Below are 25,738 nucleotides of genomic sequence, written 5' to 3'. Positions count from 1 at the left end.
CTATGTCCCTGCTTTTTTATTGTGTTTAACTTTTCCTGTAAAGAGAAACATATGCAATTTTTAGGTGCTTTTAGTTATTATTATACATCTAATCCAGAAAATAAGAAATTGCATAGAAAATAAATTGCTTTTGTTCTTCTGATGGTGCTTCCTGAACAAATAACTAAATTGAAAAACAAAGAGGAAATAGGTAAATTCTGTTAGTTGTGCCAAACAAAATTCTGCTCAGCTGGAACACAAGTTGTCTTCTGATACATTTATCTTGGTGGCACCAAGCAACTTGGTCTAATTTTAGTTTTTCCTCAGTTTAATTTTTGCTGGAATTGGTAAAGTTGTGTGTTTATGTGTGTGAGTGCATGTTGGAGGGGAGGAAGACCTCAGGAGAGGCTATTTGCAGGGGAAAAAGGCTGGAGCTGACCACCATGAGATCAGCCCTGTCCCAGTAAAAACCAGCAGGGACAGTGAAGAGTGCCCAGCTGAGTGTCCCTCAAAGGAAGAAGGAGGGCACCTTGAATCCAGAGGAACACCAAACCCAGCTCAGGCTGCTGAGAAGAGGCATGATTTGGAAGAGCATCTGGAGCAATGGCAGGTATGTTCATTTGGGGCAATTTTTTCAGTGTTGCTCCAGAGCAGTACAACTGTGACAGAAATCAGATGGGACTAAGGTGGATTAATCTGTTCTAGGAAAAGTTAGGTGGCCAGTTTGAACACATGATCTGGCTCTCCCAGTAGGCATGAAAACAGACACACACCCACAGAGAGCACCTCACCCCATGGTGAGAGATCACATACTGTCTCGTGTTATTCTGCTTTCTGTGTGATGCTGGTATCTTTTAGGATGTTTATCTTTTAGGAAATTGGCAGTGTAAAACCACGGGTCACAACATTTCCATGGGACTAAGAAAAAGATCTTTGGGTTATGGACAAGCACATGATTTAACAGCCCTGCCCACTTCAGATTTGCATCAGTGCCTCTGAGACCACTGAATCCCTAGTGTGTGCCCTCAAACTCTTGGGAACCACCTGAAAAGAAGTTAAAGAACATCTCTTTCCCCTGATTATATATGAATCTGTATCCATAGCTAAAGCTTTGATTTAGACTTCTGAAGCTTTTTTTAAAACTTTTAGCTAATTAAAACATATATTTTTACTCATATATGTCATATATTTCTACTCATATATGTCATATATAGTGGAGGAACCAAATTTACAAGAATTAGCGAATGTAGAGGAATCTAGTAAGAAAAATGATTGAAAAATGTGCAGAAAAAAATATTGAGCTGATGCACATAAAGAGCTGTAAAATATAATTTTTCCTACTTTCTCTTCTGACAGCATGATTGCCTCTTGATTGCATGTGCTTTCTAATAGATAGATAAGGCCCTTTAGTTTTGGTATTTCTTTTTTCTGCCATAAAAAAGTATTGACAATAGAGCAGCTACTGTTACTAAATATAACATATTTTTTATTCCATAATAATTGTTCAGTGTTCTTGATTGTCATATCTGAGTTTTGGCACACAACAGTTTGATTTTACAGCCTCTGGAAAGTTATTGAGTTATTTCTGCAAAGGAAGTTTTCCCTGTTGTTCCTTGCAGGACATCACAATTTCTGTGGCTGTGTGAGTCTGTCTGGACTAACAGTCAGCTTTTTATTGTGCTTAATGCGTGCTTAATGACTTAATTAGTAAGTGCAGTTTCACTGGTATCAGTTCTCCTCTTTGGTTAATTCTCTGTGTTGTTCTCCTAAACCACCATATCTCTATAATTAATTCCCCCACAAATCACCAAGCAATGTGACACATAGAGCATGTCACCTTCCTTACTGGAGAGAGCCTGTTGTGACCACTGATGTGTCACAAAATGGACAGGGAAGGGCAAGCAGAGATGAAAACTGCTAGTCCCTGAAATGTATGTCTGTTCATTCCATTATTTCCTGGAGGAACCGGGGCCTTTTGAATTGCAAATGACTCACACTGCCAAAGCTGTGATCGTAATAAACATAAACAACCAGGTAGGAATGGAAGTGAAGTTTAAAAATATAGGTAACACACCAGCTCCTGATGTGCATTCACTGCAGAGAACAGTTCTAATGTGCAGGACTGCACACTCAACCTGTAGTCTCCAGTGTAGGCAGAAAAGCTGCACCATTTACACCTGCTAGAGACCTGGCCCTCATTTTCTGTAGTGCCCTCAGAAGTTATTTTGGTCCATGCACGTGCTTTACAGCCAACAGGGAATTTTTAAGAGCTGGATTTGTCTAGCTGCACCTTGAGGCAGCATTGGAAAATCAGAGTGTACCATGAAGACTGAAGAGTGTAAGTCTGGGAGATGGACATTGCCAGAGGATGGGGGACATAAAGCTGTGCCTGAAGCACCTGCTGGGGTCTGGGGCTCACAGCACTGAAATATGTTATTCTAACAAGACTTTGAGATTCATTTTTGGATGTGCCCTGAAGCTGGGAGGGTGGTGGTGGCCTGAGGTGGAGGCTGGCCAAGCAGGTAGGCACAGGGCACTGCGGCCAAACATTTCCCAGGCATTTCCTTCTCTTATTCTGTCAGCTTCCTGGCAAGGCAGTTTTAAGGAGGGGCCTGGAGGAATTGAATGATCTGTGATGGGCAGTGGGCATGGGAGGGAGCAGCAGCAGGGCAGGAGCTGAATCCAGCACGGCCTGAAGGAGCAGAGAGAGGGAGAGGGGGTCACTGTGAGGACTTAGGGGTAGGTGTGGGGAACAGGTCACACTGGAGGGACTTCAGGGACAGGGATACAAAGGAAGGCACAGGCAAAACCCCCACATTTCAGGCTCAGCATCCTGAGCAGGTTCACAGAGGGACAAGGCTGCTCATTCCTTGTGCCAGCAGAGGCAATGGCACACAACCATTTTTGCTGTCTGTGAGCCAACAGCGTTTCCTGGTTCAGTGCAAGTTAAAAGTTTAAGACAACCCTAAGCTCAGGAATGACTTTGAGTAATACTTTTGGTCTCCCTCGCCCTCCTTCATTCAAGGAGATTACCCAAGACTGCATTTCTTGTTCTTAAAAAAGAAAATCAAACAAAAGCAGATGAAGGGAGAGGCATTTAATACACTGAGCTGTTACGTGGCATTCAGTAGTGTGTTCATAACCTGCCTGTGTTGCTGGCAGTGGGGTCTGCCAGAGGAGACCAGGACCATAGCCATTAGAAGTGGCATTTCAGGGGATACACTGATGGGTTGTTCGTCCTCCTTTTGTCTAGTAATGATGGCATAACCTGTGTTTTCTTCAGAGAAAGACTTTACTGGCAGTTGTGGCAGGATACAGAGTCACTCAGATCTTCAAAATTAGAGAAATTACACCTTTGCCTGAAAAGGAGGAACTGGAAATCACTGATCTGGCCCAGCTGATCTCAAGCAGTGCATTTTACTGGAGCACAAGGCAGAACAAACACTGGAAAACTTGGGCAGGATAACCAACTCCTGCCCACAGAGACCTTTTTCCCATCTTGGTCTCTCACTGGCCATTTCAGAAGCTTCCTAGAGTACAACGTTAAAAAGCAACCTATTTTCCACGCATCACAGCAGGGTTACCTGCTTAACGCCTTTCTGGGCTGTTTGTCATTTCTAGACCTGCTGCAGGCTTTCTGCTCCAGCCTGACATTCCCTGGTTACCAATGTGTCTCTATCAGGAGTACACTTTCTCTCAAGAAAGGGAGGCTGCCACTCAGATAAATACAAAAACACCTGCTGGCTGTCCCGCCTGCTCCTCTTTTCGCTCACCACTTCAGTGAGCCTGCAACACACATAAGAGGGCAGCAAAAAAAACATGATCACTGCTAGAAGGGCCAATGTCAGACCTGTTTCTTTGATGTCAGAGATGCAGGAGTTTTCTGTTTCTTTTGACCCTGTTAAGAAGTAAGAAGTGCTTTAGCATAAGATTTTGCTTATAAGAAAAAAATAATTGGAGTTTGAGGAATGAAGCTCGTCTGTACTGGTGATTTATTGCAAGGGAAGTGAGCATGTGGATCCCAGGTACTCTTTTCCAAGTGCATAATTAGCGTGCCTTGGGGTAGGGTCACCTCTTCCACTTTAAGAACAGATTATACTGCACTCTTCATTTAATTTGCGTGGAAGGTGTTGGTATGGAAAGCTGGCAGGGGATAGCTGGTGCACTGTCAGTTCCCATGTCAGCTTATTTAGCAGTAACTTCCTTGTGTCAACAGATCTCAAGTATTTATGACTTAAAGGAAGAACGCTGCAGGTCCAGAAATCTCCTCCCAGCCTGAGGAGGAAGAAAAACACCGCTTGAATTTATCATTTGCCACTTGCCACCATGACGTCAGTTCAGGGCTGAGCTCTTTACCTGTGCCTGGGACCTTAAATGAGCTGACGCCAGAAGAGAAAGGCACTTTCTCTTAGGCTTAGCAGCAAGTGGCAGCAGCAGCAGAAGTGGCAATGAGACGCTCTGTGCTCTTCGCTGTGTGCCTCGGCCTGGTGCTGAGCCTTCTGAAAGGTAAGAACCACTATCTTCTGTTTTGTGATTTATCAAGGCAGCTATTGTGTGGCAGTGAATGGATTTTCTAGTACTTTCAGCAGCTGTTGAGAAGCCAGTTGTGATACACAATTCAGCATGTCTAGATTTTGATTAATTAATGGTGAAAGATGTCACTGTAAGCCGACGGCTTTCCTTGTTCGCAGAACAATGGAAAATCACTGGTGCTTATGATTAACCTAATTCAGCCTATTCCAAGAGCAGTTTTCAGGACTTTCATACTAAACCCAGGTAATTCAAGCTCTGTTACAGTCATAACAAAAGGTGCAACTGTTCCACCCCAGTACCCTTTTGGCCAGAGGCTCCTTAACCAACCAGTCTGGAAAGCAGCTCCCTCTGAGCCGGCTCACTGAGCTTTTGTTCTCTCCTTTTGAAATAAATTAATGGAAACATCATCACCAGCTTTCAAGAGGATAGCACCATAGTCTGTTCAAACTAAAGGTGTCATTCCTTAAGCCACTTAGTACATTTTTTGGTGTTGTGCCAAAGTTGGTAGTTGTGGGCCGGAGCCTACAGCTAAACGCCTTTTCCTGATACTCAGTGAGAGGTATGAAGGGGTGAAAACATTAGCAGAAGTAAAGCATCTCCATGAAGAGTTTTGTAGCAGCTTGAAGCTGTGAGAGGACAGGAACTCCTAGCTATACAAAGATAAAATTGCAGAGTTGTCAGCTGAATTAAGACCTGTTAAGCTTGCAACTGGTGGCAGAGAGTTGTGGGTCTCTGTTGAATACTGTGAATGAAAGATGTATTTCCAGCAACATCCACAGTGTGCTACAGACCAATTTTCAGCTGTAAATCATAAACATAGAAATCTTCAAGATTGTCTGTTGGTTGTTATCCTGGTGGGAGGCTTGTAGGTAATAGCAAGATGTGAAAATTCTTGTGCCAAGACTTACTGAAAGCAATACCCATTTTTCACTTGATCTGACTTTGCATAGGATAGATCTGCCCACAAACCTTTCTCATTCTAAGCAAACATTGTAAAAGCTTTGCAGGATGTGTCCATTTGAATAGTACTGGCAAAGGCCCTGCCCTGCTCAACAGCCAGATGTCTCTGTTATTGTATGTCCTTGGTGGTAACATCCATTTCTTTATCACAGTGGTAATGCCCAAGCCCATTAACACATCCTGTTTCCATACATAGAAGGTTGGATCTAGGCACACAGAGCCATAAATTAGCCACCTTTGCTCAGCTTACCTTTGTCAAGCCCATCCATAAGGTTCAATTGCAGCTCTTGCACTCTGCTGGCACCGTGGATGCTGTTCTTCCTGAGTCCAAAGGTACTCCTGGACGGTGGTTAGCCAGAGCCTCCCAGCTCCAGCAGTTGTAAAAAAAGCTACCTCTGTAATAGGTTGCTGTTCCAACATCCATTGCCCATTGGAATGGCCAGCAGACATTCATATTGTCATGGTTTTAGGAAAAATACCCATTTATACTAACTAGGGAACAAATAATGCTGTTTATAGAACTCAATGACCAGTGGAGGCAAGAGGCCTGGCAGGGAGCTGCCACAATTGCTCGTGTTCCCCTTCACCTAGAGGAGGCTAATGGATTACTTGTCTTTCGCATGTGCCTTTTCTATGTGAGATACATTGTCAATCAGAATAAAAAATGTAGAAGATTTTCTTCACTTTGGATTTTCAAAGCCTTATAAAGCTCTAGAATAGTGGGGTCTATTTTCAAATGTCTGCTGAGATGTGCAGCAGACACTGGGACATGGATTTTAGCCACAAATACATAAGTCTTTCAGCTATGTGCTTTTAATGCTTTAGATAAAATTATGCTTGCAGCAGCATTCATACAGAGTAAATAAGTTTATTCTTAACTTGTAAATTAATGATTAATTAATAAGAGTTAATAATAAGAATTAACTAATTCAGATTAAAGTTAGATTACATGATGCAAACTGGCCATTTGTCAGTATCACACATTTATCAGCAAGGTTGGTTTCTTATTTGTTCTTCTTACATCTAAGAAAAACAAAACAAACCAACCCCTCAAACCTGAACTCATTCTTTTTATCAAGAGTTGAGAATGACACTGGTTAAATAAAGCAAAACCCAACGACTGAAAAACAAATAACTAGAATATTTTGAAAGAAAACAATAACAAAGGCTGAAACCAAAGTTAGAGGAAGTATTTTCAACAATTGGCTGGTATCACGCAGGGTTCCTTCTATTCAGAAATAATTATGACAGGGAAGGAATAGAAAGAGGAAAAATAATGTATACTGTCAGAAATACATAGAGGTGTAGTCCAGGGAAAGAAGGTCTTGATATTCAAGATGATTCTGTGACAGAAGAAGAATTCCTGGAATAGAAAGGTCCACAGGAATCTGTACAGCACAGCACAAGGCCTGGGGCTGACAAAAGCCAGGGTAAGGCTGCCCAGAGGAGTGGCTGCTCAGCAACACACACAGGTCCTCCCAGACTTGTCTGCTCATCAATTGTCCTGGGTGCAAAGAGTTCCCTAGTGCTGCCATCTCTTTTCTTTTCCCTCCATCAGAAGCCCCTGCTGAAACATCTGCTGGCACAACAGTGACGCCAAGCTCAATACCTGCAGGTAAGGAGCAGAGCCCTCAGGCAGCCCCTTCTGGGAGCAGTCCCAGGGAGCTCTGCAGCCCCCACAGAGGTGTTCCTGAATTCCTCTCCCAGGGGAGACAGGTGTGCCCGGATCAAGGCTGTGAATGCCCTCCACAAGTCCATCTTTCCCTGCTGCTCTTTGCTGTAAGAAGGAAACACTGGGGAAGAGTTGAGGAGGCGGCTGGTTTTGTGCTTGGCACCTTTATGTCCTGCATCAGACCAGGATAGAAGGCGATCCCTGTAGAGATGCCCAGGGGAATCCTGTGACCAGATCCTGCAGGGACGTGTGAATGAGGCTGGTTGCCACTGGAAGTGACAGCTTTGGCTGACACAGCCGTGTCCACAAAGCAGGGGACACTACCTTACAGTGTGTGTAAGGTCCTTGTGTTCAAGCGCTGCCCTTGGGGGACAAGGGGTCATGGACACATCAGGTGACACAGGCATCAGAGCCAGGGAGAGCCAAGAGGCTGGCAAGGGTGCTCAGGGCTTTGACTGCTCAGCCCCGCAATGATCCACAGCACTTCCCTGCTCAGCACTTGTCCTACAAACCCAGAACTGCCCAAGGCTTTTTGAACAGAAAATGCTAGGCAGTGCTGCCATGTCTCTTCTCTTCCCTTCTTCAGAATACGGTACTGAAAATGGAACGGGTCCCGACCCACCAGAGATGCCAACCTCAGAAGGTACAGGTAAGGAGAAAAGCTTTCAGGCCTCCACTTCTGGGGACAGCTTTCAGTAACCACGTTCCGGGGAGCCCTGCATATATCCAAGCAGGGAGAAGTTCCCCTGCCTGGGTTTCTCTGAGTACTTCTCCCCCTGGAGACAAAATTACCCAGACCATGACCTTGAAAAACTTCCACTCTTCCATCTTTCCCTGCTGGTCTTTGTTGTAAAGCAAATGTGTTGGGGAACATTTGAGGAGGCTGCTCTTTTCTTGCTTGGAGCCTTTGCCTCACACCAGGCCTGTGTACAAGGTGATCCATGCAAAGAGAAGGCCAGGGTGAGCCTGTTACCAGGCCCTGCAGGGAGTTGTTCCTGAGGCTGCTGGAGCATGGGCAGGGAGGGAGCTGGGACACATCCCAGCAGGGAGAGACCGGGGGCCATGGCTGGGGACCATGGAGCAGACTGTGCCGGTTGTCATGCACTCCCAGCTTGATGCTGGGGAGCCCCAAGCAGAAGGGTCAAAGCTCCTGCTGGGATCGCCCTGAGGAGGGGCAGCCACTCAATCCCTCAGCTCTTCCTCCATGGGGCCTTGCATGAGCACATCCCTACTGCCAGCAGGCCACCTCCCCATCACCATGGCCCAGCACTGGGAAAGACTTTGTGCCTCTGGCCTCCACCCACATGAGCCTGTGCCAAAGGCCACCATGGGGGAGTGGAGAGGTGCAGGTTGTGCCCAGTCTCATGGCTTCCCCCAAGTTGCTCTGACTGCTGTAGACTTCCTTGGGCAGGCAAAGGGATCTTTGCTGCATTGAGACGTGTGTGTGCCTGTGGCTGAGAATGCTGCAGACGGGGAACACAGCTGGGCTGGGGGCCATCCACTGCCTCCCTGGGACGTGCTCAAGTGCTGCCCTTGGGGACATCAGATGACAAATGTATCCGAGGCAGGGAGAGCCAAGAGGCTGGGCAAGAGTGCTCAGGACTTTGACTGCTCAGCCCCACAATGATCCACAGGACGTCCCTGCTCAGCGCTTGTCCTACACACCCAGAATTGCCAAAGGCTTTTTGAATAGACAATGCTAGGCCGTGCTGCCATGTCTCTTCTCTTCCCTTCTTCAGAATACGGTACTGAAAATGGAACAGATCCCGACCCACCAGAGATGCCAACCTCAGAAGGTACAGGTAAGGAGAAAAGCTTTCAGACTTCCCCTTCTGGGGACAGCTTGCAGTAACCATGTTCCAGGGAGCCCTGCATATATCCAAGCAGGGAGAAGTTCCCCTGCCTGGGTTTCTCTGACTTGTTCTCTGACGGGAGAGAACGTTACCCAGACCATGACCTTGAAAAACTTCCACTCTTCCATCTTTCCCTGCTGGTCTTTGTTGTACAGCAAATGTGTTGGGGAACATTTGAGGAGGCTGCTCTTTTCTTGCTTGGAGCCTTTGCCTCACACCAGGCCTGGGTACAAGGTGATCCATGCAAAGAGAAGGCCAGGGTGAGCCTGTTACCAGGCCCTGCAGGGAGTTGTTCCTGAGGCTGCTGGAGCATGGGCAGGGAGGGATCTGAGGCACATCCCAGCAGGGAGAGACCGGGGGCCATGGCTGGGGTGCACAGAGCAGAATATGCCTGTCAACCTGTACTCCCACCTTGATGCTTTTTGAACTGACAGTGCTAGGCAGTGCTGCCACGTGTCTTCTCTTCCCTTTTTCAGATAACAGTACTGTAAATGGAACAGATCCTGACCAACCCTCAGCACCTGCAGGTAAGGAGCAAAAATGCTGAGGCAGCATTTTGTAAGCACAGCTTGGAGTAACCAAGTCCAGGGAGCTCTGTAGCTCCCTCAGACAAGAAGGAGTTCCCCTGCTTGGGTTTCCCAAGTTCCTCTTCCAGAAGAGACTAAGCTGACCAAATGGTGCCCATTATTACCAGATGGATTATCCTCCACTCTTCCCTCTTTTCCTGCTGGTCTTTGCTGCAAGGAGAATGTGTTGGGGAGGATTGGAGGAGGCTGCTTTTTTTGTGCTAAGCTGTCTTTGCCTCCCGCATCAGACAGGGATACAAGAGGATGCCTGCAAAGAGGTGCCCAGGCCAGCCCCTGACCTGGCCCTGCAGGGAGTTGTCCCTGAGGCTGTTGGAGCATGGGCAGGGAGGGAGCTGGGACACATCCCAGCAGGGAGAGGCTGGGGGCCATGGCTGGGGAACACAGAACAGAATGTGCCTATCGATCTCCACTCCCAGCTTGATGCTTTTTGAACTGACAGTGCTAGGCAGTGCTGCCACATCTCTTCTCTTCTTTTTTTCAGATAACAGTGCTGAAAATAGAACAGATCCTGACCAACCCTCAGCACCTGCAGGTAAGGAGCAAAATTGCTGAGGCAGCATTTGTAGGGACAGCTTGAAGTAACCAGGTCTCGTGCACGGGATACCTCAGAGCCAGTGCTGCTGCAGGGAGCCTACAACTCAGCATTGGTCACCTGGAGGAGAAAGGCAGGGAGGGTACAGACCTGCTGCTTGTAAGGAGCAGGGTGTGAGAGAAGGGCTGTGAGAGAAAGAATACAGAATTGCCCAAGCCTTTTTGATCAGTCAATGCTAGGCAGTGCTGCCATGTCTCTTCTCTTCCCTTCTTCAGGAAACGATACTGATAATGGAACAGCTACTGAGCCAACAGAGACGCCAATCACAGAACCTTCAGGTAAGGAGAAAAGCTTTCAGGCTTCACCTTCTTGGGTCAGCTTGCAGTAACCACGTTCTGGGGAGCCCTGCATATATCCAAGCAGGGAGAAGTTCCCCTGCCTGGGTTTCTCTGAGTTCTTCTCCCACTGGAGACAAAATTACCCAGACCATGACCTTGAAAAACTTCCACTCTTCATTTTTCCCTGCTGGTCTTTGTTGTAAAGCAAATGTGTTGGGGAACATTTGAAGAGGCTGCTCCTTTCTTGCTTGGAGCCTTTGCTTCTCACACCAGGCCTGGGTACAAGGTGATCCATGCAAAGAGAAGGCCAGGGCGAGCCTGTTACCAGGCCCTGTAGGGAGTTGTTCCTGAGGCTGCTGGAGCATGGGCAGGGAGGGATCTGAGGCACATCCCAGCAGGGAGAGACCGGGGGCCATGGCTGGGGACCACAGAGCAGAATATGCCTATCGATCTCCACTCCCAGCTTGATGCTTTTTGAACTGACAGTGCTAGGCAGTGCTGCCACGTCTCGTCTCTTCCCTTTTTCAGATAACAGTACTGTAAATGGAACAGATCCTGCCCCAACCTCAGCACCTGCAGGTAAGGAGCAAAATTGCTGAGGCAGCATTTGTAGGGACAGCTTGGAGTAACCAGGTCTTGTGCACGGGATGCCTCAGAGCCAGTGCTGCTGCAGGGAGCCTACAACTCAGCATTGGTCACCTGGAGGAGAAAGGCAGGGAGGGTACAGACCTGCTGCTTGTAAGGAGCAGGGTGTGAGAGAAGGGCTGTGAGAGAAAGAATACAGAATTGCCCAAGGCTTTTTGAACAGTCAATGTTAGGCAGTGCTGCCATGTCTCTTCTCTTCCCTTCTTCAGTAAACGGTACTGATAATGGAACAGCTACTGAGCCAACAGAGACGCCAATCACAGAACCTTCAGGTAAGGAGAAAAGCTTTCAGGCTTCACCTTCTTGGGTCAGCTTGCAGTAACCACGTTCCGGGGAGCCCTGCATATATCCAAGCAGGGAGAAGTTCCCCTGCCTGGGTTTCTCTGAGTTCTTCTCCCCCTGGAGACAAAATTACCCAGACCATGACCTTGAAAAACTTCCACTCTTCCATCTTTCCCTGCTGGTCTTTGTTGTAAAGCAAATGTGTTGGGGAACATTTGAAGAGGCTGCTCCTTTCTTGCTTGGAGCCTTTGCTTCTCACACCAGGCCTGGGTGCAAGGTGATCCATGCAAAGAGAAGGCCAGGGTGAGCCTGTTACCAGGCCCTGCAGGGAGTTGTTCCTGAGGCTGCTGGAGCATGGGCAGGGAGGGATGTGGGGCACACTCCAGCAGGGAGAGGCCGGGGGCCATGGCTGGGGACCACAGAGCAGAATGTGCCTGTCATCCTGCACTCCCAGCTTGATGCTTTTTGAACTGACAGTGCTAGGCAGTGCTGCCACGTGTCTTCTCTTCCCTTTTTCAGATAACAGTACTGTAAATGGAACAGATCCTGACCCAACCTCAGCACCTGCAGGTAAGGAGCAACAACGCTGAGGCAGCATTTTGTAAGCACAGCTTGGAGTAACCAAGTCCAGGGAGCTCTGTAGCTCCCTCAGACAAGAAGGAGTTCCCCTGCTTGGGTTTCCCAAGTTCCTCTTCCAGAAGAGACTAAGCTGACCAAATGGTGCCCATTATTACCAGATGGATTATCCTCCACTCTTCCCTCTTTTCCTGCTGGTCTTTGCTGCAAGGAGAATGTGTTGGGGAGGATTGGAGGAGGCTGCTTTTTTTGTGCTAGGTGCCTTTGCCTCCTGCACCAGACAGGGATACAAGAGGATGCCTGCAAAGAGGTGCCCAGGCCAGCCCCTGACCTGGCCCTACAGGGAGTTGTCCCTGAGGCTGTTGGAGCATGGGCAGGGAGGGAGCTGGGACACATCCCAGCAGGGAGAGGCTGGGGGCCATGGCTGGGGAACACAGAGCAGAATGTGCCTATTGATCTCCACTCCCAGCTTGATGCTTTTTGAACTGACAGTGCTAGGCAGTGCTGCCACGTCTCTTCTCTTCCCTTTTTCAGATAACAGTACTGTAAATGGAACAGATCCTGCCCCAACCTCAGCACCTGCAGGTAAGGAGCAAAAATGCTGAGGCAGCATTTTGTAAGCACAGCTTGGAGTAACCAAGTCCAGGGTGCTCTGTAGCTCCTTCAGACAAGAAGGAGTTCCCCTGCTTGGGTTTCCCAAGTTCCTCTTCCAGAAGAGACTAAGCTGACCAAATGGTGCCCATGATTATCCTCCACTCTTACCTCTTTTCCTGCTGGTCTTTGCTGCAAGGAGAATGTGTTGCGGAGGATTGGAGGAGGCTGCTTTTTTTTGTGCTAGGTGCCTTTGCCGCCTGCACCAGACAGGGATACAAGAGGATGCCTGCAAAGAGGTGCCCAGGCCAGCCCCTGACCTGGCCCTACAGGGAGTTGTTCCTGAGGCTGTTGGAGCATGGGCAGGGAGGGAGATAGGGCACATCCTGGCATGCAGCTGGGGCCAGGAGCACATTCTGGGGGACAGTGCATGTGTCTGTCCTGAGCTCTCCATACCCCACCATTTTTAATCCCAGTAGGGCCTTCTGTGTAGGCAAAGTGTCCTCATTTAATGCTGTATCTCCCTGCCACTATTTCACAAGGGCCCTTGCTCCAAGTGGGATGTGTTTGGAAGAGTTCACAATTGTTGTAGCCTTGAGCTTGGGATCTTTTCATCAGGAAAAAAAAATTCACTAGATTCTCTGGAAAATATATTTGGAGATGAACCTTATAGGAAATGAAAATTCATTGAGTGTTTTACTTTCTTTTCTTTTTTCTTTCTTTTTTTTTTTTTTTTTTTTTTTTGCGGGGGGATATGAATGAGCTTCTTATTTTTCCCCCGTTTCACAGAAAATGTCTCAAGTATGAGACTGTACTTAGGACGTGAAGTGTAAAAAAACAAGGCAGGGTGAAAAACAGAATTTGATAGCTTGAATGAGAACTGTAATTGCCATCCTATATATAAGATGTATAAAAGTATAAATTTTAATTACTTATTAACCACTTAAGTTATGGATATAGATATAAAATACATACTCTAAAACCTTACAGAATATATATAATTACTCTGAGAAAATATACTATTGTGATTCACTTTGTTGTCCTCATTAATGTGTCTGCAGTAAAGGACTGAGCTATACTGTCATAATAAGGCAAGTATTAAAGCCACACAGACTATTGCAGTCTGTCTTTTTCTAACAGTCACTGGTTTTGGCAAGCCTTGATATACCTTCTTTCTTTGATTTGCTTTTAGTTGTATTAAGTAGAGTTGAACTGTGAATGCTCAGTGTGACCGATAATGAATTTCAGCAATACTCTGTGTCCTCACTGTGATATCCTGCTGGATTGTCTAGGGAAAACAGTTACTATGCATTCAACAAGCAAGATATATAGCTGTATGCTCTGCAATTGCATCTATACTCTCTACAAGATACCTGGTAGCTTCCCTTAGCAGAATCATAGTATCTATGAACTATTCAATATATGAATGACTTTATACACGAGCTGGCTATTGAAGAAATTCACAGAAACCCTAATGTCAATATCTTTCGTCTTGGTATTAGTGGACTTCTGCCGTGGAGATCCTTGTGGAAGTTCAGCTACCTGTATTTCCTTACAAAGCAATTATACCTGTGTGTGCAAATATGGATACTACTACAGCAATAAGAGTTGTAGCAAAGGTGAGTTGCAGAAGGGCATCAATGCTTTTGGTTTCCTGCTCAGGTGAATTTTGCTTCCCATATAGCTTGTTGTCATGTTATAACTGAAAACATAATCAGTCTGGGAAAGTGACTGCTGAGTGATTTCTTGCTTTGCAGGCAGCCACTCCTGCAATGGCCTAGATTGCAATCTTGCAAAACAGTGACAGCCAAGGAGGTTAATGTTCTAGGAAAAGAAGGTGAATTCTCTGTCAGGGGTGTAGGAGATTAAAATGAGTGAAAAGCAGGAAAAAAATGCAAGTGTAAACCTGACATTAATGTTAATGGCAATGATTTCTAAAGGACCAGACTTATGAAGACCTGTGAACAACCAGATTGATTTTCCCCATTGCTAAACACTCATCAGAGTCCTGTGGAAATGCATCTCTGAAATGCTTCTGAAGGCCAAGAATGTGAGAAAACAGGGCTTCTTATTTGAGGATCAGCAGGCAGGATTCTCAGATTTACTTGTGAGGCTTAAGAAGCAGTTTGATTCTGAATTACTTTTTCTGTAAACCACAGTGAACCACATTAGCTGCTTAATAGCTGCAAATTTGGAGTACTCAATACACATTTTTTCTCACTAAATTCTGTAACACCTTGCAAAAAGTCTTGTAGCTTCAGGCCATGCTGACAGTTTAATGTTACTCAGTTTCATAATCAGGACAGCTTGGTTGGGCCCAGGATCCTGCCTTCTTCCCTGGCAGCCAAAGAACATCCTCCACTGTGACTGAATTGATTTGTCCTCTATTGATCCCTCCCATATAGGAAAAATACAACTGATTTATTTTCTGCATTATTTCCCCATCCCTAAAAGCTGGAGAACTCTAAGGTGAAACTGGACTTTCTTGAATGCTTTCTAATTTACACTCTCTGTTCTCATTCCAGGGCAAATATACCCAGCCACCATTACAGTGAATGCATCTTATAGTGAAAATCTTCAATTTGTAAATTCCACAGAGTATCAAGAACTGTCCAACAAATTATCAGCCTTTGTGAGTGACAATGGGTTTTTCCCCCTCCCATATATTTAAAGCTATACTGGATGTCATGCAGACAGAGAGGGCACTCTCTTTAATGTGGGGCCTAGAAAAGTTCCTCTCTGCAAGATTTCTACTTCTTTCAAAGAATGCTTCACATTAGTTTAGACCTATTTATAAAAGACTTGAACTTTGCCCTCAGATGACACATGCATGGCTCTTGGTAAAGTGAAGGGAACCCCTGACTATCTGCATTTTTAGTACCACTTCTGTTCTGGGGAGTTCTCACATAAATTTCTCTGCATCTTTCACCATTCCCTCTCCAGAAGCAATGGGGCTGAGTGAAGTTTTCCAGCCTATTGAGTTTCTGAGCTCCACTGTTTGCTGAAGACTCAATAATAATTAGTAGTATAAGTAAAAATGAACAACTTTAAATTTTTTTTAAAGAAAATTATTGACTCCATGCAGCACAAACTTTTCCAAATGGCTGTCCAGCTGTATCTAAATAACAAATAATAACACTCTTCCATAAGTCTCCAGTGTTAGTATTTTAATGTTATTAGTGAAATGGATACTGAACATTTTTTATAATTCTATGATTATACATAAAATCTGGTAATAGATTTCCTGGAGAAAAAAGATGATCAGTTTAATTTATACTGCCATGTTGAAACAAGTGGATTTGCGTATTTCTCTTTCTGGCAGTAAGGAAGAACATATATGCAATTCTACCAGATATCTGTTTAAAAAATATTCACTGTGTTAATCAGGAATGATCAAAAATGGTTATCAATTTCTGCATATTATTATATTGCTTACTAGGAAGGTTGTCTCAGAAAGTGACCAAAAGTTGTTCCTCCAGAACGTTAAAAAATATTTTCTCAATTTTTTTTTGTCCAGCATTTTTTTCATGATATGGCTACAGAAGAGCATCACATGTAGGACTAAAATAAATGCATAATAGAATGCAAAAGTGAAAATAGCATGGAAAGTGATTTGAATTTTATTACAAAGAAAGAGAGAGTTAATATTTCATTTCAGTTGAATTAGACATCTTATCCTCTCTCATGGTGCCTCCTGCTTTTGTGGCAGTTGAAGGCAGCTGCCTCCACTGGTTGTTCCCTGCTTCTCATGGGATGAGGGAGAGCAGTGGCTTTTCTTCTGATCCTGGTGAGCTCCCAACACTTTCATCAGTGCTTCTTCCCACTGACCTTCCAAGACTGACCCTGATGATCCCACTTCACTGCCTCTCAGGGACACGTGCCATCTGTGAGGAGATCAACTTCTCCCTCTTCCCCCTAACTGTACACAGATTGGTGCTGTGGAGACACCCTCCTAAGCAAAGAGTTTGCAAAGGGGTATCTGTAGCTATCAGCCAGTTAAGCCAGCCTGACATTCATTCTCCCTCCCTCCACTGCCCTCCCATCCATATTCTACAGCAGCACCCCACTGTTCCTCTTCTGCAATACCTTTCCTGGTGGATTTAACACATCACCTTCCTTTATTTGTGCCTGTAGTGGCATATTCTGCATAAAAGCTTTACTGCTGAAGCCTCAGCGGTTCATGTGATTTTGGTCTATGTTTCTGCTTGCCTTGAACTCCAATTTCTATCTCTTTTATAGTTTGAGGAGGCCTTTGAAACTCTACCAGGCTATGAAGAAACTGTCATCGTGAAAATTCAGTAAGTCTGCTGGTTTCTTTTTTACACAGTACATACTTCCACATACCTCATTTTAATCTGTTTCCCCTGAAGTTCTCAGTTCAATAAAAGATGTGGGATGAGTTCAGCTCAAAATGCTTGCCCATACAGGAGGGATGCTGGCCCCATTTTTACACTAGTGTTCCTGTGAAATGGGCAGGCTGAGGCAGCTCCACACTATATGTCCTGCTTCTAGCACCATGTAGGATGCAGCCCTGTGCTCTAGCTAGCAGTCCCTGTGATATCTGATATGTCTGAAATTCTAACAGTTACCTCTGAGTTCCTGTGCCTGTTGGGAGTGCTACCCAGCTGGGAGTCCCAGTTTAATTTAAAAACCCTTGTTACAGAAGGCATAGCAAATGCATTTTTTATTGTGCATTTGTTGGTGTCTCCTGATGGCAGGTTGAGAAAAGATGCTACTGGATGGGTTGTGGTGTAGCTGTGGGCATAGGTCCCTTGCTGGTCTAGGTAGACCCTGTGAGTCTCTTGTTTCCTATCCCCATCTGTTACAGGTTACTGTCCCCAGAGCTCTGCCAGCTTCTCTGTGTTTCCTAACCCCTATCAAGCAAAACCTGGCATGCTAGCACAGTGTCAGCCTTTTCAGGGCACCCCAGGGATTAAGCAGCTAAGCAGAATGTTGTTCTAGCAGAGTTCCAGCAGAGCAGTTGTGACGTGGGGCACAGTAACACCTCAAGGAATTGAGCAGTCTGCCACTTAAGGATATTTGTGTGCATATCCTGGCAGCAGGAGGTTTAGCTGAAGAACAGGGAAGTCACTGCTGCTCTCCACCTCACACCAGGGAGGTTGCTGTGAGCTGAACCCAACCCAGATAGTGTGTGGCTTGCACAGATGCTCTACATGGCAAACAGACCCTTCTGCATTCATTCAGGTCACACCCTGAATTATCCTCATCACCCATCAGGGTGGGTTCTCCACATCACGCCTGGATAACACCACAGGCTGATGGAAACATGTGAAAATTAGGGTTTAGGAGATGAGGTTCTCCACACTGCAGCTGGTTTGAGGTTAACCCAGCTAGAAAATGCCAGTTGTGTATCAAAAGCATGCAAAGGAGAAGTGCTGTTATCACTAAAGCCAGCAGCTACCTATTTATACCTGGACCTCCTGGAAAGATGGCTGTTAATGTATTCCTGAGCAAGAATTACACTCATTTTCAGGTCTCTTGGCAACTACCTGCTTTATGGGAAGAAAGAAGCTGAGCGAGGGAGGGAGATTTGGCAGAAATTTTCTCTCATCTTTGCATCTAGCTTGCTATCCATATAGATGATGTGAAACTTTAAAATGGTATTATCTGTCCTTTTCAGACGTCCAGGTGAAAGCAGAAATGCTGCTCCAGGACTGAATGTAGCAGTGACAAACCTGTTCAGGGAGAGCTCCGATGCAACTGCGGCCACGGTTAGCGCTGCAATAGAAAAGGCAATCGGGAATGACCGGTCCTTGGTTGATTCTTATGAGGGTATGTAACCCCTTGCTAGGGAAGCAGTTAATCAGCAGAAACAGAGCTTCTTAAAACCTACTTGGAAGATTTCTGTGGGCATCAAATCATAAACCTTGTTGATTTTAAGGAGCTGAATGTTCAATCTTTGGTAATTTTGAAGAGCCAACAATTCAGTGCTAGGCTCTTTTGTCTTATTAAGGCTTCCTACTCCCTCTGTAAAGAAGAAAAGGAAAATATTTTTCCCTGGTAAACAATGGCATGGTGGTTTTAACCTGCTGAGTGTTAAGAAGTGGGAAAAATCAGGATAAAAAAAAATATATATATATTATGCTTCTGAGAATATGCTAGTATTTTACTGGCAAAATAGGATTAAACTCTCTTTAGACTTCTCCCATAATAAGCCATGATAATTGAAATGAGGCCTCACTTATTAGCTACTGAGCTAAGAGATTTGTTGATTTAAACTAGTAAATTCTTGCATTATTAAAGGTGTAATGTGGGAGAATGAGTTCCTAATTAAAATAAGGATGCTTTTTCTATTTTCTTTTTAATATAAGTTCCTATTTTGAAATCAGCTTTTTTAAAAGGCATAGCTAATAATGAAGAATCTGTTTCATGGCTTAAAGCCTGAGTTTGTTGTCTGAAGGTGACTGTATCCTCAGCTGTGAGAAGGAAATAGAAAACCACTGAGAGCTCCCAAGGCACTAGTACAGTCACATCTCTCTACAGCATGCTATGCACTGAGGTCTTTAAACCATTCCCACCACAAGGGCATGGATCTAAAGAGCATCACACTGGGCAAACAGGATACTAATGCTGCTCATGAAATGAGCTGCATGCCCATAAACATTTCTATCTCTCTAGAACTGTATGGGATCTGGGTCTCACAGCTCAGTTGTGGAAAAAAAAAATAGTAGAATAGTCATGTTTTTTCTCTGTAGAGTTGGGTGGGTTTTTTTGGGGGTTTTTTAATTTTTGGTTGTTTTTGGTTTTTTTAAAAATTTTTATAAGGTGAGTCAGAAAGTTAGTTTTCAGAATATGAACTTATGGGAAGAATGTCCCTTTTTATGGGCTGGAGCCAGGAAGGTTTGGAGATGATTATAGGAGGCTGAGAAACAGAAGGTCAGAAGAAGTGATGGAAACAGGACTTCAACTGTTAAAGAGCAAGGAAGAAAAAAAGGGCTAGTCCAAAAGTTTGCAATCTTGATGCCCGAAGAAAAGGACTTATAATTGTTTTCTACTTAGAATTATTAAATAATTGGTTTATGATTTACTGGGCAAGTGCACTGCTTTCTATGGAAGGGTATTCAACTTTGCTCCTTGTTTCTCTTTTAAAGTGGCAACACATTGTGATATTTATGGATGTGATCCTAAAACCACAGTGTGTGAAGGGGAAGATTTTCCAGAATGCAAATGCAAACCTGATTTAGAAAAAACACAAGGGGATGATCGTTCTTGTAAAGGTAAGAAGCTCTCTGCTTTATCTATCACTGAAAGGCTGATCTGCTTATTCCCTGTCTTGGTCCCTTTTTGAGAAAGGTGCTGGGCAAATGTGCTGGCTTCTGAAAATCAGGGAATGGGCATACTGTTAAGAAAGCCATAGAAACATATCCTCATATTTCACTTTAAACAAATCTATAATTTTATTCCAGTAGAATAAAATATTAAAACTTGATGAAATAATCACTGAAAGCAGTGAGTAGGCAACTCCTTAAATGCACTGTTAAGAGTCCTGGTGAGAACTGAAACCTAAACACATAAAGGATGGAACAAATTGAATTCTATACTCACAGCCTTCTCTGCTAGGACATATTTTGGGAATAAATTCTACAAGTTACTTGAAGGAAGCTGGCAGAACTGAAAGTCTCATGATGCACTACAATACCCTGTTAAGGCTCTGTCCTTTGTTCTTAATTCTATGTTTGCATTACCTGGATTTAGACAGGCTTTTGTGAGAAGAATGTTTTCTGTCATTTTTGGGGACTGTTAGTACTAAACTGTTAGTTTAATAATAAAACTGTTAGTTTTACTTACTTTCTTGTTTGGAGTCTTTTAGTGAGTGCTCTGTTTATGTTTTGGCTACCCTCCAAAGCCCTGTGATGTCCCTAATTTTCTTCAAAGTAACTTCTTTTCTTCTTATGGAAACTAAAATTTTCACACTACAGAAGTAAAAAAAGTCTAACATGTAAAATTTTTAGAAAAACAAAAAAAATTTCAAAAATCCATATTAAAGCTATGAAAGCTGGCTACAATAAATCCCAGTGAGATGTGATCCAGTGTAGGCCTTTGTGGTGTCATGCCTGACTAAAACTGATACAATTTGCCAGGCAAATCATCTGCTGTGAGATCAAACTTCAGGCCATTGCTTGCCTATGGAAGATGCAGCCTAGCCAGATTTCCTTTTTGATGAAGTTGGATGGTTTTGAACACAGCCTATTTACTTCTAATTTTGTGATTTTATATTTCAGTTTTTGCTTTACATGGGTACAGCCCTAAAAAAATACATTTGGGTGCTTCAAAGCACAGGAGAGGGGTGGGTGTGTGTTTTCAGAGCAATAAAATAATCTTCTATCTGCAATTCACTCATGTTTTTCTCCCTGAAAATACAGTTTGCAGTAAAACCTGCTCTGCACTGAAACACAAGTACTGCATACAAGAAGAAGTGGGTCAAACATGCAAATGTATGATTAACTTTAAAAATCAGGATGGAGAATGTGTGGCGTGAGTACTCAGCTTTTGATTGCGTCCCTGTGTTGTGGGTGAAGGTAGGGGAGAAGAACATCTTCCACAGGGCCAGTGCAGCCCAGAAGAGCAGCTGGGCTGTGAATCACAAAGGGGGAGCAGGGGGTGTCACAAGCTGTGGTGCCACAAGTTGTGGCATTTTCACTCCTTGGCATTAGTCTTTTGTGTGCACTCATAACTCCTCGGAGGAAAAGAAGGAGAGCCAAGGTCACCCGTGAGTCAGTGAAGAGGATAAAGTGCTCCACCACCTAACCACATAAACACAAACTGCTCTGGCAGCGGGGCTGAGCCATGGGAGCTGCTCTGCTGAAGTGTTTAGTAAGCAAAAGGCATTAGAGCAGGACGTGCCTCCAGTCCCTGGAGTGTTTGCACTGGTGTCAGTGGGGATTGTTTCCCAACAACTTTCAGACCTTAATTCCTGAGTTTAGTGATAAATTCCTGCTTGGTTTTCTCTCTGAAATTATTTCTGTCAGCTCAGGATCAGAACAGAACAAGGGTGTTTGCTGGTGAGGCCAAGTGAGTGACTGGTTGTGCTCTGCTCAGGTGGATAAAGAGACTCACTCCCCATATCCATTAATTCAGCTCTTTTTGTAGTTATTACTGCTGCAAATTGAACATTTCTTACCATAAAGTTGATATCTTTTAAATATAAGAAACTACTGTGGGAGGAAGATAGACTTGCCAGTCCTTATAGACCTTATACTGAGGCTTGTGTTAAAGATATTGCATGCCAATTCTAAGTACCTCAGAGGTGCAGAGTTTAGTTCTTTAGAAAAATTAGGTCATTTTAACATTTTGCAGACTGAGAAGCTGAAACTTTTAGTGCTGAGATCACAAATCACTCTGAAAATCGCAGATTGTTTCACTTTAATGAAAGTAAATAATTTAACAGTAAGATAGAGTTAAAGAGGAAACCTGTAATGAACACACTTTGTGGAGAAATTGCTGATAAATTGGTGAAATATACTATTGTTTTGTGATCATAGAATGGTTTGGATTAAATGGGACCCTAAAAATCATCTTTTCTTTCTTTCTTTCCCCTTTTTCTTTTTTCTCTCCTCTAGTTGTTCAGTGGGCTTCTCTGGGGAGGACTGCACTGACAGTAAGTATAAGAATTTCTGATTTTTAATTATGGTCTTGAAAAATACCTAGTAATTCTTAATCTGTCTGAGATGAAAAAAAAAAAGAAGTGGTAGCCTTTAGGGATGCCACCATTCTGTATTTATAGAAAGACTACTTTATGGGAAAAGAAGTGAAATTTCTCTGTTATCTTATGTGCCTAGGGCATAGGAAGAGCCTATTTGGCACCTAACTACAGAGTTTAGCATCAATACTAGCTGAAACAACCCCTAAATCCAATTGTTGCTGTTCCTCACCTATAACTATGAGTAAAACCATTCAGTGCACAGCATTAGGACGTAGAGCTGGAGTCAAAACAGCCATCCATCAGAGATGGTCTTTAATGCAGATCCTTAATTTACATCCTTCTGTGTCCACAAAATGTTGTAAGCACCGGGAGCCTTAAAATAAATCCCTTCCCTTCCCTTCCCTTCCCTTCCCTTCCCTTCCCTTCCCTTCCCTTCCCTTCCCTTCCCTTCCCTTCCCTTCCCTTCCCTTCCCTTCCCTTCCCTTCCCTTCCCTTCCCTTCCCTTCCCTTCCCTTCCCTTCCCTTCCCTTCCCTTCCCTTCCCTTCCCTTCCCTTCCCTTCCCTTCCCTTCCCTTTTTCAATATTCACTGTGAGTTATTAATTGACACATTTCTTTTTTGCTGTTTCTCCCCTCAGACAGTGAACTCATCCTTATAATAGTGGGCACAGTGTTTGGAGCCATTATCCTGAGTTTAGTGATAGCAGTCTCTGTTATTTCAGTCAGGTAAGAGTATTCCTTACAGTTGAATAGAAACTGCTTTGCTGTGTGTTCAAAGTAAGGGTTTGCACTAGCTAAAAAAAAAAACATGCTATAAGAATTTGTTGCATGCTTCAGAAGGGGGCTGAGCATTCAAAATAAGGTGGGAGTGGACAAATCAGTAAATTTGACTTAATAAGTAAGGCACACTAAACAGTCTTTTAAAATCTTTGTTCTTTCATCTTCTCTGAAGAGCAAAGCACAAACAAAATCCAGAGAAGAGGAGCCTGATGAAGTCAGGGTATTCTGACATTAATGCCTCTGAAGACAGACCAAGCATGTTCCCCAGGGTGCAGACCACTTCTGGCCATGCAAACCCAGGATATCAGCCCAACAACCCCTATGAGATGCGTTCTGCACATAGAGATCGTTTTCCAGAGAGGGATTATGATGATTTGGTAAGTGTTTCACATAGTCCTGTGGGAATGGAATTCCTGAACTGTAGCACTGTGGGCTACAGACATTTTTGGAACCTAAGCTCCCCTCTGTACATCCTCCCTTGGTCTCAAAGTGGTATAAAGGCACCCAAACAACTGTAGCTGCAGCTGGAAAAAGTTATCTTAATACAGAAATTTTCCTCAATGCAGAGATCAGCACTCATGAAGACCTTTCTAAAGCCCCAGCAGTCATCCTTGAGCCACGGGAAGGATATGTGAAAAACAAGGGTCAAAGCAAGAGCTTGGCTGCCCAGGGCCTGCTGTGTCATAGGATATTTGTCTGCACTGGCCAAATTCATCCCTCAGCACAGGTGTGCCTGCAAGCATCACAGGCTGCTACCACCTGAGCTTCTTTTGGGCTGCTGTAGAGTCAACAGGTGCTGCAGTGGCACCTCCTAGCTGCAGCCTCATGCAAGATTCAGTCAGTTTAAGCTGGGACTGATGTCCAGGGGTTGTGTGCTCTTGCCTTGCCAGGGGTTGCTGCTGCTTTGTTCACAGCAAGAGCACCTGCAGCTGCTGCAGACTTGCAGAGGGGAAAGGTGTGAAGCACCATGAATAATATAGAACAGTTTTTGGACTGCTGTGGCACAGGGGAGCCTGATCAGCAGTGGTGTGTCGTTATGTGGAAGGCATATTCCAAAAAAAAAAAGCCTGATTTATCCTTGAATTCTGCAAGGGAGCCACAGAGGAAGGAGAGGCTTGAAATTAGCTCAGTAACAACACCAAGGTTGTGGGATCAAACCCTGTATGGGCCCTTCATGCAAGTGTTAGACTTGATGATCTTTGTGAGTCCTTATTTCTCTTCTTGTCTTGTCTGAACATTCTCTGTAGTACGAAATGTCACGGGAGCCCACGGGCTTTAGGACGCAGAGCAGATACTGAGTGAGCAGAGCAGCAGGAGGATGGACGACCACCACAACACTGGATCAGAGCAAGGAGTTTCACAGCCTCTCACCAATGCAGTTACTTCAGCAGAAGAGACAACAACGACCTTAACCCCAGATTCTCTCAAGGTTTTCTAGAGGAAGATTCTTGCTTGAAAGAGATCAACTTTAAAATAAGGGAAAAATGTTAGGGAGTAGGGTGAAGAAGAGGACTTCTTTTAAAAGAACTAATGTGCTCCAATAAACATTAGGCTTCTTCAAAGAGGCCAGTGCATTGGCAAGAGAGTGAATGTACACAAGATACCAGGATTCTAACCCTGCTGGTTTTCAGTTCTTCTGGAAGATGGTCCAGGCAATATTTGTGATGCTGAAAAACATCAGTACCCAGAGCTTCACTTGGATTTGTGCTCACTTAATTTGAACTACAGCTTTGGGACGATGAAAACTGTTTTTCATGAGAATCTGACCTGTTTCACTTTACTGTATTAGATACAGGTTTTTTCACCCTCCTCAACCCCCAGTATTTGCCATCTGAAAGCATTTTGTTCAGTTCTCTGCTGACATGGGTTGTGAGAGACAATGGCACTTGTCTGACCTTTTCCACAGCCTTCTTTCCCAATACAATGGCAATATACAATATCTCCAAACAAACACTATTCTTCTTCATCTTGCAAAACTGCATTGATTTTACATTTTTAGCTCCTGTGGAAAGTGTTAGCATTTTTCTTTCTTCTGCAGTCTTTATGTTTGAATGATAATAAGCTTGGTGTTTGGGTTGGTTTGGTTTTTTTTTTTTAAATTTCTTACATTTCTTACATACAGTCAATAAATCTGTCTGTAAAAGAATTTGTATTTTACCGAGTGTGCATTATCTGTTGACTGGCATTAACATTATATTTATATAAAATACTTGTATGCACACATATGTACATATATTTATAGATTACAATCATTTAAAGAATCATTTAATTCTGTTGTATTTTGTGGTTTGGTTTTTATATGTGCAGATTAACTTTTCCTATTAAACATTATTTTTTCTCAGTACCAAGGCTTTCTTATGTTCCTGCCAGTGATTTAAGTGTTTTTTAAAACTCCAGAGACTATTTTATGTTAAAATTTATGCATAGTTTAGACACAAGTGTGCACAGACTAGTTACATCAGCACCCAGCTTTCACTCAGAAGTTCAGAAATGTTATTAAGTATTAATTAAGTTAAAATGTTTATTGTTGTGAGACTGGTACCAATATTCAGTGGTTGCTTTTGGTGGGAACTGTGTAGTTAGTGCAGCTGGATCTCCTTTGATAATGCTGGACAAGCTGCTCTGATGGTAGCTGTTACTGGCCCAGATGAAAAGAAGTGTCTTAAATGACAAGTTTGGGGGTAGAGAACATCGTATGTGGGTGCAGATTACCAGGATGTCCATGCAGATGCTTGTTCCCAGTCTCTC

At 44.1% G+C, this 25,738-nt stretch overlaps 1 protein-coding gene across 25 annotated transcripts; it reads left to right on the top strand.

The window, feature by feature from the left end:
- Positions 1 to 4,326: 4,326 nt before the first annotated feature.
- MUC13 (mucin 13, cell surface associated) lies at positions 4,327 to 25,334 on the top strand. Of its 25 annotated transcripts, none has more exons than XM_064435058.1 (21): positions 4,327 to 4,485; positions 7,031 to 7,087; positions 7,731 to 7,793; positions 8,884 to 8,940; positions 9,474 to 9,524; positions 10,066 to 10,116; positions 10,392 to 10,454; positions 10,983 to 11,033; positions 11,309 to 11,371; positions 11,901 to 11,951; positions 12,492 to 12,542; positions 14,051 to 14,167; positions 15,074 to 15,180; positions 16,788 to 16,846; positions 18,190 to 18,341; positions 19,661 to 19,786; positions 20,933 to 21,044; positions 22,130 to 22,167; positions 22,849 to 22,936; positions 23,163 to 23,367; positions 24,238 to 25,334. In XM_064435058.1, exons 1-21 carry the CDS (start codon positions 4,428 to 4,430, stop codon positions 24,286 to 24,288), a joined length of 1,671 nt encoding a protein of 556 aa, XP_064291128.1. In that variant the 5' UTR covers positions 4,327 to 4,427; the 3' UTR covers positions 24,289 to 25,334. The 25 variants fall into 25 exon arrangements, with proteins under 25 accessions (XP_064291128.1, XP_064291127.1, XP_064291132.1 ...); XM_064435057.1 differs by having other exon boundaries at positions 8,884 to 8,946; XM_064435062.1 differs by lacking the exon at positions 7,731 to 7,793 and having other exon boundaries at positions 8,884 to 8,946.
- Positions 25,335 to 25,738: the final 404 nt, after the last annotated feature.

Source organism: Passer domesticus, chromosome 10, assembly GCF_036417665.1.
Source record: "Passer domesticus isolate bPasDom1 chromosome 10, bPasDom1.hap1, whole genome shotgun sequence".
Lineage (NCBI taxonomy): Eukaryota > Metazoa > Chordata > Aves > Passeriformes > Passeridae > Passer > Passer domesticus.
Note: the sequence above shows the minus strand (reverse complement) of the source record. Positions and strands in the feature narration are given on the sequence as shown.

Excerpts from the sequence above, each read along its gene's own strand:
- MUC13 (XM_064435057.1), top strand. The coding sequence starts at position 4,428 with ATGAGACGCTCTGTGCTCTTCGCTGTGTGCCTCGGCCTGGTGCTGAGC. Across the intron at positions 12,543-14,050 it reads CCCAACCTCAGCACCTGCAG|TGGACTTCTGCCGTGGAGAT; the intron begins GTAAGGAGCAAA and ends TCTTGGTATTAG. Across the intron at positions 19,787-20,932 it reads GGATGATCGTTCTTGTAAAG|TTTGCAGTAAAACCTGCTCT; the intron begins GTAAGAAGCTCT and ends CTGAAAATACAG.